This window comes from Elgaria multicarinata, chromosome 12 (genome assembly GCF_023053635.1).
Source record: "Elgaria multicarinata webbii isolate HBS135686 ecotype San Diego chromosome 12, rElgMul1.1.pri, whole genome shotgun sequence".
Lineage (NCBI taxonomy): Eukaryota > Metazoa > Chordata > Lepidosauria > Squamata > Anguidae > Elgaria > Elgaria multicarinata.
The window spans coordinates 34714702-34729872 of NC_086182.1; the positions used below are offsets into that span (position 1 = coordinate 34714702).

Consider the following 15171-nt stretch of genomic DNA (forward strand, 5'->3'; position numbering starts at 1 on the left):
AATGTGCTGCTTTTAAAAACAGTTTTAAATGTTTTAATTATATGTATTTTATGGCGTTTCATTTGTGTTGTAGCCCGCCTCGATCCGAAAGGAGAGGCGGGAAATATACTATTTTATTTTTATTGTTGTTGTTATTAAAACGTGTTTAGGATTTATTTATTTATTTATTTATTACATTTATATACCGCCCCACAGCCGAAGCTCTCTGGGCGGTTCACAAAAAAAGTTGTTTTGCGTCCTAAAACAGCTTTCCTCAACCTAGTGCCCTCCAGATGTTTTGAACTACAACTCCCATCAGCCTCAGCCAGTATGGCTAATGGGCAGAAATGCTAGGGGTGGTGGTGGTGGTTACAAAACATCCGAAGGGCACCAAATTGGGGGCAGGCTGACCAAAACCAAAGGAACAAAAAGAAGCAGCTTATAGTGAGCTGAGGGGGTGTGTGAATGCGTGTTGCTGATTCCCTCAGTTTTGTCAGTGACACGTGTTTTCAGTGCGTGTGACGGGCGGCCTTCAGGCGAAAACACCCAACATACGGGGCTTGACACAGGGAGAGTGATTGTGACTATTTTGCCGGCTTGCTGCTGAGGTAAACAAGTCCTGAGGTAAAAAAAAAACCCGCCTTCAGCACGGAGCGTGACGTTTCTCCCTCAGGAGAGGCGCCGCCCCCTTACGCCCCGCCCACCGCCGGCAAGAGCCAACCGCTCTTGACGGACAGCCTCCCGCAGGCGAGAGTCCTCACCCCGCCCTCCGTCCCTCCTCCAATCCGGTCCCGACGCCACGCCACGCGCCGCTGGCGTCACGCAACAGGCCAGCGTCGCGCGATTCCCCGATTCATCAGGCTACTGACTGGGCCCCGCCTTCCTCCGCCCGACTCCGCCTTTCCTCTCCAGCCATTGGACAAGAACGTGCTTACGCGCTCCCTCTGGCGGCCGCGCCCCCTCTGGCGGCCACGCCCCCATCCTTCCTGCTCGCCCTTCATCTTCTGCATTGCTAGCTGGGGCTGCTTTGGATGCGAAGAGGGGGAAGAACCCGGAGAAGGAAAGAAGGGAGGGGAGGACGGCTGGGCCTTGGAGTGGGGGCCTCTTTTGGGAGAAGGGAGGTACAGCAGGTTTCCCAGGATGCCCCGGGGTGATGCTCCCTGTTAGTCCCCCTTCTGGTCCGCCTTGGCACAGCCCTTGGGTACGTATATGCCCGACTCGTGTGCATGGCTCACCGCAAGGTGGGCTTTACTTGGAAGGAAGGGTGCGGTGGAATGCATTGGGCTTTGGGGGTGGGGGTGGGGTAGGAAACCAAAAGTTCTCCCCCCTTTTTTTTCATAGAAAGGCTGGATAAAAATCAAATAAATTATTTTTCCCATCCCCAACCCTCCCCTAGCAGGATTTATAAGTCTCTAAACCCTGACTTTAAGAGTGCAATCCTATACAGATGTACTCAGAAGTAAGCCTCCTTGCATTCAATGGGGCTTACTCTGAGGTAAGGGGAGTTATAAAGTAAAAGGGGGTAAGTGGGTGGGTTATAAAGTAATCCGAAATAAAATGCATGCATCTGGTGGTGCGTAAAAAGCTTTAAGGTGCTTCAGGACTCTTTGTTGTTCTTGTTGAAGTGAAATGGCAGTCAGAAAGGTAGGACTGTGGAATGAGCCGGGTGGGTTGCATGTCTTGGACCGGATCTGCGCTGCTGCTGCTTTATAACAATATTGACAACAGTTGGGGCTCATGACGCATTTTATGTACAGTTTTCAAAACGCTTTCAAAAGGTTATATCCTGCTTGGGGTAGACCTGGCCTCAGTGCCTGTTGTTCTAAAGGAATGTTGTTCTAAAGGAATGTTACTCTACTGTTACTTTCTACTGTTAGTTTTTCCCTACCCTGTGCCTGCTTACCCTACCCTGTACCTGTTTGCATTCTCTTCCCCTCCTTATTGTTTTACTATGATTTTATTAGATTGTAAGCCTATGCGGCAGGGTCTTGCTATTTACTGTTTTACTCTGTACAGCACCATGTACATTGATGGTGCTATATAAATAAATAAATAATAATAATAATAATAATGTGTGACACTCTTGGGGCTGTGTTTACAAGGCAGGCTTGAACTGTATCCCCGGCTGATTTTCAGCCTCTGAGGTTTTTTAAAATACTTTGTGTTAATGTTTTTAGCAGTCTGTCCTCATACACTCCCCCCCCCAGCTTGCCTTACTATTAACTAATGTTTGTTTTGCCACAATTTTTGCTTCTCTTTAGTCTCATTTGAGCAAGACTTCCACTTTTTTTAAATTTTTTTATTGCTTTTCTACATTAATTAAACATACAATAAAACATTACAATAAAAGAAAACATCAAAACAACCACTACATACATGTTGAATAAATGTTGAATACATATATGTTGAATAGATATTAACTATAAAATATCATACCATACATAATCATTTTTAACATAAAAGTGCGCCCCCCACCTCGGGATCTATTCCTGATTCCAAAATCTTATCGTTTCTTCTGCTGGCGGTTTCCCACTTCCCCTGGTAAACACAAATATTAGGAACTGTTTCCAGATTCCTTCAAACTCATTTATTTTGGTTATACCTTTTCTCCACTTAATATTACAAGTCAGTTTATCATTAATAGCTATATCCCATACTTCTTTATACCATTCTCCAATAGAATATTCCCCTTGAATCTTCCAGTTCCTAGCTACCATCAATCGTGCTGCAGTCAGCAAACTCGATATCAGCTCTTTAGTTTCTTTTCCACATTTTAAATCTTCAAATAGTGACGGTAATGCAATCTTTGGTGTTTGTTCTCTTTTCATTCCCACTACCTCTTCAATTTCAAAAAACACCATCTGTCCGGGAAAGCCTTGACAAAGCCTTGACAAAGACAAATGAGCACAGCTGGTATCTTAGCAACAGTGAGTTTATTGCAGTTACAGACTTGGAAAGCAAGCGAAGGGAAAAAGGCTTGAGAAGTAAAGGCAAAAGATAGACGTAGTAGGGCAAGGTGCAGGCTTACAGAGAGGTCAATGTCCGGTCCGAGGTCCAGGGAGCGTGGCAAAGCGGAGACACAGTGGTTCGGTCCAAGGTCAAGCACAGCCATCGGTCAGCAAGGTCCAAAGATACAGTCCAGGAGTCACGGGAACAGGCATGGGCAAAACGTAGTCAAAAGGCAGTCCAAGGTCGCAACAGGATTCCAGAAGTAGTCAGACGTGGTCACGGGGTCCGGGAGTCAAGGCTGGGTTCAGGAACTAGGTATCTGGAGCAAGGTGCGTGGTCAGGAGATCTAAGAGCCAAAGCTTCCGCCGAAGAACTCAGATAATCTCTGACAATTTGGCAGGGCTTCCGGCTGCTCTTTTATCCTCAGTCAGAGTGCTGAGTCAGAGTTTCGCAGCTGATCTCTGATTGCCTGGCGTTTCTGTTGGAGACGGCTAGACCGGCGTCTGGTGGCCTTCTCCGCCCGTAACTGGCTGAAACCGGGCTTGTCCGTCTCTTCCTCAGATCCCTGCGGCTCCTCCAGAGTCTTTGCCGGCATCAGGCCCTCAGAGCTGGCAGAGGTTCCGGCTGGCCTTGGCTCCTCTCCCTGAGGCTCTGCCACAGCCTCTGCCAGTCTATTCTCACTACCTGAGCCAGGCCCCTCTGCACTGGGTCCAGCCTCTGCCAGCTCCCCCTCATCTCCCGACTCCATTTCCATGCAGGGCATGACACCATCTTCCATAATCTTTGCACATTTTTGCATTCCCACCACATGTGTAAATACGTTCCTTTCGCCCCACAACCTCTCCAACAATTTGCTGAATGCTGCTCATTTATCTTATTCAATCTTATCGGGGTTAGGTACCACCTCCACAAAATTTTAAAATAATTCAAGACTTCCACTTTTTAAAGGAAACTTTATTGCTTTCAGTAGCTTCCTTGATTCTGGTCATTAGCCACACTAGCATCCTTTGGGACTGTGTGTTATTTGACTACCCCAAAACACTGCATTGACAAGCTTTTTATTTGCATAGTTGTGGCTGATTTATTTATTTATTTATTGCATTTCTATACCACCCAATAGCCGAAGCTCTCTGGGCGGTTTACAAAATCTCTTTTTAGAAAACTCAACACACTGAAATAAAGGTTGTGAAAATGAACCGCACTCAGCTACTGAACCATAGGGGTTATGTACACCTTTTGTGGGTCTCACTCATGACTTCACTGTGGTTTGATGTATCCTCTTTCTTTCCTCTCTGTCAATCTTGTGCAGGTACAACAATGGATCTTGTCCTAAACTATGCAGACAGCTCTGTTTTGACGCCTTATGTTTATCCAGAAACATGGCCAGAAGACGACCCTTTTCGACAGATTATTAGTCTCCTTTTCATAACAAACCTGGGTGCATATGCTGTTTATCTTCTGTTTGGCATTTTAAACTACTATTTCATATTTGATCACTCACTCATGGAACACCCCCTGTTTTTAGAGGTGAGTAGGGTGATTCATTCCTCTTCTGATTTCTCAGTTCAGTGGTCAGTCAAACCCAAGTATACATATCTGATGAAGAGCAAAAACTCATGTAAAGAAAAAAAGCGATTGCTATGCCCTCGTGTTATGTCAGTGCAATGCTTCTTACTCATGTTAATTACGTTCTTGTGGTCTACGGCTAAGATCCAAAGAGTCCTTTATGCTGCAGCTCCCTCCAGTGTCAGATGCTGCAATGGAGGGACTCTTGACCCTCGTAAGTTGCTGGGTGTGGACATAGCAATAGGAAAAAGCCATTTTGGGATTCTTTGTGTCCTGTCCAATATAGTCAATCTGGAACCACCTTGTAACACTTAACTTTTCAAAAAGTAATCAATTTATATTAAGTGTGTTTAACCATTGTGCGTTGCGGCAACCAGAGAAGAGCCTCTGAAGAATATCTTAGCAATTGGGAACATTTGGGACAAGGTGCTCCTTTGTCAAGTGCCAAGCCATTGCGCATGTTTGCCATCCAACAAAGAAATTGATCACTTAATAAATAGCCTTTATTATGTGCTTAGACTTTTGCACCATAGTGCCAAGCCATTGCGCATGTTTGCCATCCAACAAAGAAATTGATCACTTAATAAATAGCCTTTATTATGGCTAAGACCTTTGCACCATTACTTGACGATATCTTTGATGAATGCACGTTTGCATTGAAAGTTGCAACAAAGCTTGTGCCCTGCCAGCCAGCGATGTGAAACTTGACTGGCCTTTCTAGTCCCTCACCCAGGAAAGGAATTTCTCTAAGGACCTCTTTTGATGGACCAACCTTGCTTCTCGAAGTTGCTTCTCCCTCTTAACCTGATTTCTCATTCTGGCATCCCTCCCTCCCCGTAAAATCTTGTATTCTCACAGATGGAAAAGTTTTTATTTGGCTTTGACCTAGCTGATTAACTGGCATATAGACAGATTCCTCTCCTCCCCAATCTCCTGAAATCTAGTAAGCCTCACCTGTCTGGGAGGAGCTCAGTTGCCAATGTCTCACACTGAAAAATGTGGCCTGTTCCCCCCACCCCACCCCGGTTTGCATAACTTTTTTAATCGTTTGGCTATTAAAATAAGCACGCTTTCAAGGTAATGGGTATTGGCTAAAACTAAGATAGAAATCAGGACTCTCCGATGAACTTTTTAAGTGACATTAAGCAAACACCTTTCTCAGCTATAGCTCCTCATCTGTAACATGGACCCTTGGTCTGATCCAGCATGGCACTTCTTATGTTCTTATGCGGATAATATTGCTATTCTGCCTTGCGGTTTTGTTGGAAGGACTCCCGAGATCATATATGCTTTGAATATTCTAAAGTGCTATATAAATGCAAAAGATTATTACTCGTTTTGTTTTTTTACAAAATCTCTGCTTTTGTGTTCAGAATCAAGTACAGCGTGAGATCATTTTCGCCATCAAATCCTTGCCAGGGATGAGCATCCCCACAGTTGCCATCTTCTTTGCTGAAGTCAGAGGCTACAGCAAGCTCTATGATAGCGTAGAAGACTCTCCTTATGGTAAGGAAACGACTTGGTTTGCCTGCCATGTCAGATCCTTGTCTCTCTCCTATTTGTCTCAAGAATCTGATTGGTGCATTTTAACTTCTTGCTCATTTGTTTTAATTGTTATTTGTTGTACCTTGTTGTGAGGAAGGGTGAGTTTTCTGAGGATGAGGACTCTGGGGATGAGCAGCCACAGGCGGGACCCAGTACCAGCTTGGCTGATCAACAGCCAGCAGAGGCCTCATCCAGTGCAAACTTAGAAGAGGAGCAAACAGACTTGTTACACGTGCCCTCGTTCAAACAGCAAAGGGCAGAGAAGGAGGCTTTACGGCCAGTCCAAGTTTCAAAGGGCAGGAGAGAGTCACGGGGTCCAAGAAGTCCAGAGTCCAAAACGATCCAACAGGAACACGGCCCGGTCAAGGGTACACGGTCCAGAGCTTCTCCCAGGCAAACCAGATAAGCTCTGACAATTTGCTGGCCTGCGCACTGCTACCTAAATACACCAGCTCAGCCTCACAGCTGTTCCTTGTTCAGCTGGCGTTTATTAGCAATCCGCTTGGATCGGCGTAAAGCCTCCTTCTCTGCCCTTTGCTGTTTGAACGAGGGCACGTGTAGCAAGTCTGTTTGCTCCTCTTCTAAGTTTGCACTGGATGAGGCCTCTGCTGGCTGTTGATCAGCCAAGCTGGTACTGGGTCCCCTGTGGCTGCTCATCCCCAGAGTCCTCATCCTCAGAAAACTCACCGTTCCTCACACTTGTAACTTCTTTCTGTTTCAGGGTTGACCTGTGAAACATGTATATTGAAGCCCCAACACTGTACATGTTTTAGAGAAACGGCGTGGATTGACAGTGTAGAAATGATGAAGAGGTGGGGGCACAGGCCTTTTCTCATCTGCTGTTTCCTGCTCCAGTTTCCACATACCTCCACGATTAAAATGAATGTGGGCAAGGACTATGCACATTTGAAGCCATGTGGGTAGGGAAAGTTGCTAGGGGAGTAGTAGTTAGGAACATGAAGGGGAAACAGCAGGCACAGAAAGGTTCAGTACCCCTCTGAATTTCCCCCCACAACTGTTTTTCTAAAGAAACTAGCAGTGGGGCTTTAAGCTATGAAGTTTTAGCTCTGTGTGAGAGCTGTATTTCCCAGTCAACAGTATCCTTACTCTAAATCATTGGTTCCTCTCATTCTTTTCTTTAAACTCTAGATTTCTTATCTCCAAGCTCTAGGGAGTACAAGAACATACCTTTGCGCTGATGATACAGCAGCATAAACTAAACCAGTAGTCAGCTGTTTTATTGATTATCTTCTAACTGAAGTGCATTACTATATAGTAACATTCAAAGTTAAGAATAGAACCTTTCAGGGTGCAAAATGGTTAGAAATAGGAAAAAATATTGATAACATTTATTTATTTAAATCATTTCTTGTCCACCTTTCAGGGCAGAAGTTCTCACAAGGCGGTTTACAACAATAAAATACATAAAAACAGTTAAAATATCAAAAGCAATAAAAACACGATCACTATAAGATAGCTATTAAAACAATAAAACTCACAGGAACAACAATAGCAGCAATAATTATGGGAAGGTCACAGTAAAATAAAACAGTAAAATAAAACACGCTGGAGCGTGTTCAGAGGAGGGCAACCAGGATGATCAGGGGTCTGGAAACAAAGCCCTATGACAAGAGACTGAAAGAACTGGGCATGTTTAGCCTGGAGAAGAGAAGATTGAGGGGAGACATGAGAGCACTCTTCAAAGACTTACAAGGTTGTCACACAGAGGAGGGCCAGGATCTCTTCTCGATCCTCCCAGAGTGCAGGACACGGAATAACGGGCTCAAGTTAAAGGAAGCCAGATTCCAGCTGGACATCAGGAAAAACTTCCTGACTGTTAGAGCGGTACGACAATGGAACCAGTTACCAAGGGAGGTTGTGGGCTCTCCCACATTAGGGACCTTCAAGAGGCAGCTGGAAAAGCATCTGTCAGGGATGCTTTAGGGTGGATTCCTGCATTGAGCAGGGGGTTGGACTCAATGGCCTTGTAGGCCCCTTCCAACTCTGCTATTCTATGATTCTATGATTTATGATTCTATGATTCTTTTATCAATAATAAAAGGAAGATTACTGGAATTTAGGTGGAGGGAGAGTCATGAGGCATCTGACTAAACACAGGTTAGAGCTCCTTATTGAGCCTACTCTGTGTCAGAGATGGTGGCAAAGGAGTTCTTTTCAGTGTTATCCAGTGGAACTTTTCTGAGTGATCAGTGGCGTGTTGCAGTCTGGGCCAAGGAGAGAGACAGTTGAACTCTTGATAGCATGATGTGCCAAGTTCTCAAGACACTTTGAAAAATAAAGTTGCTCAAATCTGTCACGACTTGGACACCACAATTAATACTGTTCCGCTAGCAGAGGTGTCCAGAGCATTGACTAGTTCAGTTTATCAAATGATGTTTAGTTGTTGAGGGCAAAATATGCCAATAAGGTGTTTTGCATGCTTGACCCTTGCCCTTCGTGGCTTATTACATTTAATATGGAGGGGATGTCTGGCTGGGTCAAAGAGGTTGTAAATTCCTGTTTGAGAGTGAGTAGTACCAGCCTTTTTAAAGGAGTGGTGATGAGGCTACTCTTCAAGAAGCATAACCTAAATTCAGACGATATTAACAGCTATATGCCAGTTGCTAACACCCCGTGCCCGGGCAAGGTATTCAAGTGGTGGTTGCCAGTCTACTCCAGCCACTCTTGAATGAAACTGATTATCTGGATACATTTCAATTGGACTTCAGGCCTGGTTTCGGAATGGAGACTGTCTTGGTTGTCCTGCGGGATGACCTTTACCAAGTGGGGATGGGTGTGTGTGCCCCTATTGATTGTCTTGGACCTGGTTTTATTTTGTTTTAAACTTTTAAAGGTTTTATATTATGTTTTATCGTGTTGTATTTAATTTTAACTTTTGTGAAAAGCCCAGAATACTTTGGCTATCGGGAGGTATAGAAAGGTCAATAAATAAAATAAAATAAATATGCATCTCAGTCATGTCAATAACCTGACAGATAAACAGAACCAGCTCTCATTTGTCCAGGCTGGTCACTTAGGGTGCCAGGCAAATGGCAGTTTTGTAATGCACCATCAACAGGCAGCTGAACTGCGGAAACAATATCTTCTGTTTGGCAACATGTGTTTCTGACACAGTTGTTTAGAGTTTCATCACCTTAGATTGGAAGACAAATTTTATCTGGCTAGAGTTGCCCTTCCATGTTTGATCTGTTTTCCTGTGGTGTTGAAAGCTCTTTCTAAATGCATAATTAAGGCTGAAGTTCTCTGCTGACCTGCAAGGTGTTCAGGGCCACAGCATATAGCAAAATTAGAGCGGTAAAGCAGCAGTTTCTGCAGCTGAAACTCCCCACGGCCTGAGTTCGATCCTAGCGGGAGCTGGTTTCATGCTGCAGGCTCGGGTTGACTCAGCCTTCCATCCTCCCGAGGTCGGTAAAATGAGTGCCCAGCTAGCTGGGGGAAAGGTAATCACGGCCGGGGAAGGCAACGGCAAACCACCCCGCTATAAGGCCTGCCAAGAAAATGTCACCCTCCAAGAGTCAGTAATGACTCAGTGCTTGCACGAGAGGTTCCTTTCCTTTTCCTGGACATAGAAGGCAGCCTATTCTCAGAAGTCTCTGTGCAGTCCACCATTATTGCTTCTCCCATGTTGGTGCTATGTAGCAGTTTATTCTCTCTTTATTCTCCCAGCATTTTAACAGTCTATAAATTAATTTTGACTTGGTGTTTTAGATTCGTAATTTTGCATTGCTGCTGTTTTTATCTGGTTGAGCTTTTATATTGTATTTTATATTATGGTTTTATACTGTTGTTTTATACTTTGAATGTTTTTAATTTTTGTGAACCGCCCAGAGAGCTCTGGCTATTGGGCGATATAGAAATGTAATAAATAAATAAATAAATAAAAATATTTATTTATTATTTATTTAGAGTAGTTTTATCCTGCACCACAGCCAAAAAGGCTCTTGGAGCGGCTTACAATTGATCAGTAAAGAAGACAGTGTCTGCCCTCAGGCTTACATTCTAAAAAAAGACATGACACACAAGGAAAAGGAAATGGGGAGGGAAGAGGGAGAAAATACAAAGAAATGAAGGAGACTGTTCAGGCTGGTGGGAAGGTCCTCCTCCGCCCTCTCATCTCCCAATGGGAAGGGGCAGACCGACAGCTCCTTTTTCTTCCCCAGAGGGTGAAGATGTTAGCCCTGGGGGTGGGTGGGGGGTAGTCCAACTAAAGCAGGCTCCAATGGTCTCTGCCTGCTCCAGTCTCCCTCGCTTCCTCTTCCCCACAGGGTTCTAAAGCAGTTAGAATCCTGGCCTGGGACTCGGGAGATCCGGGTTCTCGCCCTACTTGGTAGGGCTGTCACAAACCCATCAGGAAGTGGCAGTTTTTGGTCCCCTTGGGTTCTCTCCCTCCCCACCAGTTGGATTGGTCTGCAAATCTCTTTACATGGAATTGAGTGCGTTCTTAATTTTGCCAAAGGCTCAGGTTATCCTCTCTGAGTCTCATTGATGCTCAGGGACGGTAGCTTTTTTCACAATGAATTTGTAGAAACTGCTCATTAGGTTGAAGAAAATCTTTGTTTCCCATAAACCAGCGCCATGTAAATCTACTAGCCTGTTTAACTCTCTCTACCTTTCTTCCCTTCTTCTCTTAGGTTGGTTCGGTATTATCTTCAGTATGCTGTCCTTTCTCTTCTTCACTGATATGAGTATTTACTGGATTCATCGATTCCTTCATCATAAATATTTATATAAGGTAGGTCTGGCTAATCATCAGGTAGTAAAACATGCTTGGAAAACACTTAATTTTAACTTAAATTTAAATTATACTGTTTTAACTCTGTATTTTAACCTTATATCAATTCTGCTGCGTGGCTTTATCCTGGTTGTGCTTTTTATATTGTATTTTGTATTTGTATTTTTAACTTGTTGGTTGTTTTATGATGATTTTAATTTTTGTGAACCGCCCAGAGAGCTTCGGCTATTGGGCGGTATAAAAATGTAATAAATAAATAAATAAATAAATAAATAAAACAGTATATCCGCATGTGCAGATGCAAGTTTTCAAATGAAAATGTGCGAATTGGATTCTCCATGTATTACTGCTGAATACCAGTTACTGGAGAACAAAAATCAGATGAAGACTCTCACTTCCATTCCTTGTTTCCGCATGTTTGGAGTTCTTTGGCCGGCTGCTGGTCAGCAGAGGCTGGTGGGTCCGACATCAGCAGAGTGGTGAATCAGGAGTGGGTTTCAGGCAGAACTCTGAAGGAGCTTATCCCAGGTGCACTGTCTCCAATGCGGGTGGGGCAAACAGAATGATGGAGTAGAAGGACTTCTGGTCTGAACTGGGAAGGCTTTTCTTGTGGGATAATGATGATGATGATGATGATAATAATAATAATAATAATAATAATAATAATTTTATTTGTTACCCCGCCTCTCCCTCTGGATCGAGGGAGAGGCGGGTATAACTGATTAATCATATAACTGATTAAAACATTTAAAACTAATACATTATCAAAAGCAGCACATTAGTAAAAGGCAAATTTAAAATTCAACTGGGTAGGCCGGCCAGAAGAGATCAGTCTTTATGGCTTTCTTAAATTCCAGAAGATTGTTAAGTTGACGAATCTCTCCCGGCAAGCCCTTCCACAAACTGGGAGCGGCAGAAGAAAAGGTCCTCTAAGTAATAGTTGTCAGACTTGTTTTTGTTGGCCGGAGTAAATTCTTCCCAGAGGACCAGAGTGTGCGGGGTGGATTGTACGGGAGAAGGCGATCCCGCAGGTAGCCTGGACCCAAATCATGTAGGGCTTTAAAGGTGATAACCAACACTTTATACTTCCAGTGCAGAGATTTTCAGCCAGGAAAACCTTGCATCCAGCATGGTGTACCCTAGCACAGTTTCCTCTGCAAAGACATTAGTTCTGCGGTTATAGGCAATGGCAAGGTAAGACAATGAGGCCCCTTGGATTGTCAACAGTATGCCTGCACCCATTCAACATGACTTCATGCTTCTCTGGACTCGGTCGGAACCTCTCAATTCAGTGGCAGCACATCTTGCAAAACCCTAATTGGGCTATATGCAGATGAGAGTCAGAAGCTGTATATTATATACCTTGGGCTTGGGATGGCAATAAGATTTTTCCGTCTTGTACTAGCAACCTGATCCTATGGCCCACTGTTGATAGAGTCAGGAGCAAAGGTTGGTGCAATGTCAAGGTGTCACAGCGTTTTACTGTGTGTTCCAAGAACTCGGAAAAACCCAGGGACTTGCTCGTGCCCATCACCCGAGGGGGTGCAGTTGCACTGGTGTTAGATTTTGAGGCCGTGGAAGAGCGGGGTATATTATTATTATTATTATTATTATTATTATTAATTTGTATCCCACCTTTTGCCCAATACTGCAATACTCTGACGCCACCCCCCTCACACACAAGGCTTTGATGCGCACACCTCCCTCAGGCTAAGCACCACCGCTTAAATACCTGAGGAATGGATAAAAAGAAAAGTATAACCTTTCCCTTATAGCAGAAGGAAAAGGTAAGGAGGTTTAGAAAAGGCTTTTCTGTGAATATAGCAGGCTGAAGGTTTAATGTAAAGTGTTTGTTTATGAACCCATAGAGCAGGAGACACAGCCAAACTGACACGTGGTTTTATCGTAGCAAAATAAAGAAAATGTTTATTGTTGTTTATAGTTCATAGTTCCTTCAAATTCTATTCAAATCCTGCCTATTCTTAAGAATGCTGGTAGTAACAAATCTAATAATAACAATCCTTAGTCCTTATGATACTAAGGCTGTCCTTCTCAATAACTTTTTCAGCTTATGTGGTGAGGTTGGTGAAGCTTCTTCCTCATAAATAAAAGCTGAAAGAGTTACATTTTAATTGAAGACATATATTAAAGGAGACAAAATGACCTGGTTTGCACAGCACACCAGGCTCAGCATTGCATATTTAATCCACGATGAGTCACAACATGTGTTGGACTCCATTATGAATGTGCATTACTCTTAGGGTTATGTAACCCTCGAATAATCTACAGTGGCCGGGTTCAGGTGATACACCTCAACTCCATTGGGTGGCTGTTTCCAGTGGCATAGCTTTTCCTCCTCACAGGTGACCAAATGAGTGACTATTTCTGTGCTGGCTAGAGGTGCCAGCAAAGAAGGCATTATAGTGAAAATGCTCCTGGCATGTTTCCTTCTTCCAAGTTACTAATTCCTCTCATTTCCTCCACAGCGTTTCCACAAGCCGCACCACGTCTGGAAGGTTCCGAGTCCATTTTCAAGTCACGCGTTCCACCCTCTGGACGGCTTCCTTCAAAGCGTCCCGTATCACATGTACCCATTCTTTTTTCCTCTGCACAAGATGACCTATTTGGGCCTCTACGTCTTTGTCAATGTATGGTCAGTCTCCATTCACGACGGGAACTTCCGCGTTCCTGAAGTATTGAAGCAGATTATCAACGGGGCTGCCCATCACACCGACCACCATTTATATTTTGATTACAACTTCGGCCAGTACTTGACGCTCTGGGATAGAATTGGGGGGTCGTACAAAAACCCTTCCTCTTTTGAAGGGAAAGGGCCCCATCATTATATGAATAAACTGAAAGAAAGCAAATTGAGCAGTTTGAGCAATGGACACAGAAATGAGAAAATGCTAGAAGAAGACAATTCTAAAAATAAATAAGCCCCTTCCTATCTGAGGATAGAAATCTCTATATGCATTAAGAACTGGCATATAAATAGAATTCCCTTTCCTGTAACACCACTGGGAGTCAGGCACTATAGACGTCAATAAGGAATCTTTGCAATGGAATTATGTAGCTAAGAATCAAGATGTTTTATTACGAGGACTGTGCTTGGAGAAGCAGAAAGAAATAAGAGCCCAGTTGCAGAGCAACGCCTCTGATTTTGATAAGGAATGTAGGAATTGTCTGTAACTCTTTATATTACTGGTGGCACATTAAATTGCAGAGTGGGATCTTCTCGCTTCTTCCATGATGCATAGGAGCTGAAACCTGACATGTCATTGGAATGGGCTGGAAGTCCTTTTGCTTTTTCGTGTGAAGTTAACCCCGTGACTCCTGTCCATACTTGGCTGCAGTTCACTTGTAGTTCTATCAGGATGCTTTGAGTCAGTGCTGTGCAGTTAACTGGCTATAATTGCCTTTGCCTCTTCTTTTTACTAGAATGAAAATGGACATTAACATTGGGGCATTGGTGATATTCCTTAATTTGGATGGATGTATATTGAACATGCAGTGCGGTGTGTCAATTTCTAGTAGGCGGTGCACCCATTTTCGAAATGCACCCATCTACCTAGACAATAAGATACAGGGATTCGTTTCATGTGACGCATAGTATCTCCCAAAAGATGTTGACATGTCCTGGGTTTTCTGAATTATTAAGTGCTTACAGCGAAGTGGTAGTTTGCCTAGCTTGTGCTGATGTAGAATAGATGCTTGTTGAGTATTTTAATTTTCTGTAGCCAAAAGCATCGCCATACAAGTGCAGAAATAAAGTATAGGAGCTCTGTTATATTTTCAAGATGGTTTTATTTTTTCGGAAACGCTATGGCATGTATCTGGAAGGGTGTCACAGTGAAGGGCGTAGGAACCTTGGCCTTCCGTAAAATGTATGTGTCTGTGCTACAGGCACAGCAATGTGAATTAGCTATGAAGAATGAACAGAGTTTCTCAAGTTTCTCAGTCTGAATAATAGATAGTGAAACGCTGTATTCCTAGGGAATCTGAATAATAGCATCATCAGTGTATGCACTTTTTTACAGGGTTTTGTAAGCAAAAAAAAAACCATGGTTCTCTGCAATGCTTGACAGGCCTGATGGATTCATAGCAGAAATTTGGCAGAGCTTTGCTTAACTATTCATTTATCTTGTAAAATTTACCACCATGCTAAACACAGCCTGCTGGACATCTGTTGCATCTCACCACTTACATAACAGCCCCTTTGCTTTTCCGGTCCAAGCATGTTGGGGGAGGGGCGAAGCTATTTATTATTATTATTATTTATTACATTTATATACCGCCCCCCCCCCCCCAATAGCTGAAGCTCTCTGGGCGGTTTACTGAGCTTCTCCTGGACTAAGATGATGATGATGATGATAATA

General features: G+C 43.6%; 1 protein-coding gene across 2 annotated transcripts; it reads left to right on the plus strand.

The window, feature by feature from the left end:
* Positions 1-989: 989 nt before the first annotated feature.
* On the plus strand, positions 990-14582 carry SC5D (sterol-C5-desaturase). 2 transcript variants are annotated; one of them, XM_063139548.1, is made up of 5 exons: positions 990-1180; positions 4238-4455; positions 5868-6000; positions 10692-10792; positions 13279-14582. In XM_063139548.1, exons 2-5 carry the CDS (start codon positions 4246-4248, stop codon positions 13729-13731), a joined length of 897 nt encoding a protein of 298 aa, XP_062995618.1. In that variant the 5' UTR covers positions 990-1180; positions 4238-4245; the 3' UTR covers positions 13732-14582. The 2 variants fall into 2 exon arrangements, with proteins under 2 accessions (XP_062995618.1, XP_062995619.1); XM_063139549.1 differs by lacking the exon at positions 990-1180 and adding an exon at positions 1414-1474.
* The last annotated feature ends 589 nt before the right edge of the window (positions 14583-15171 follow it).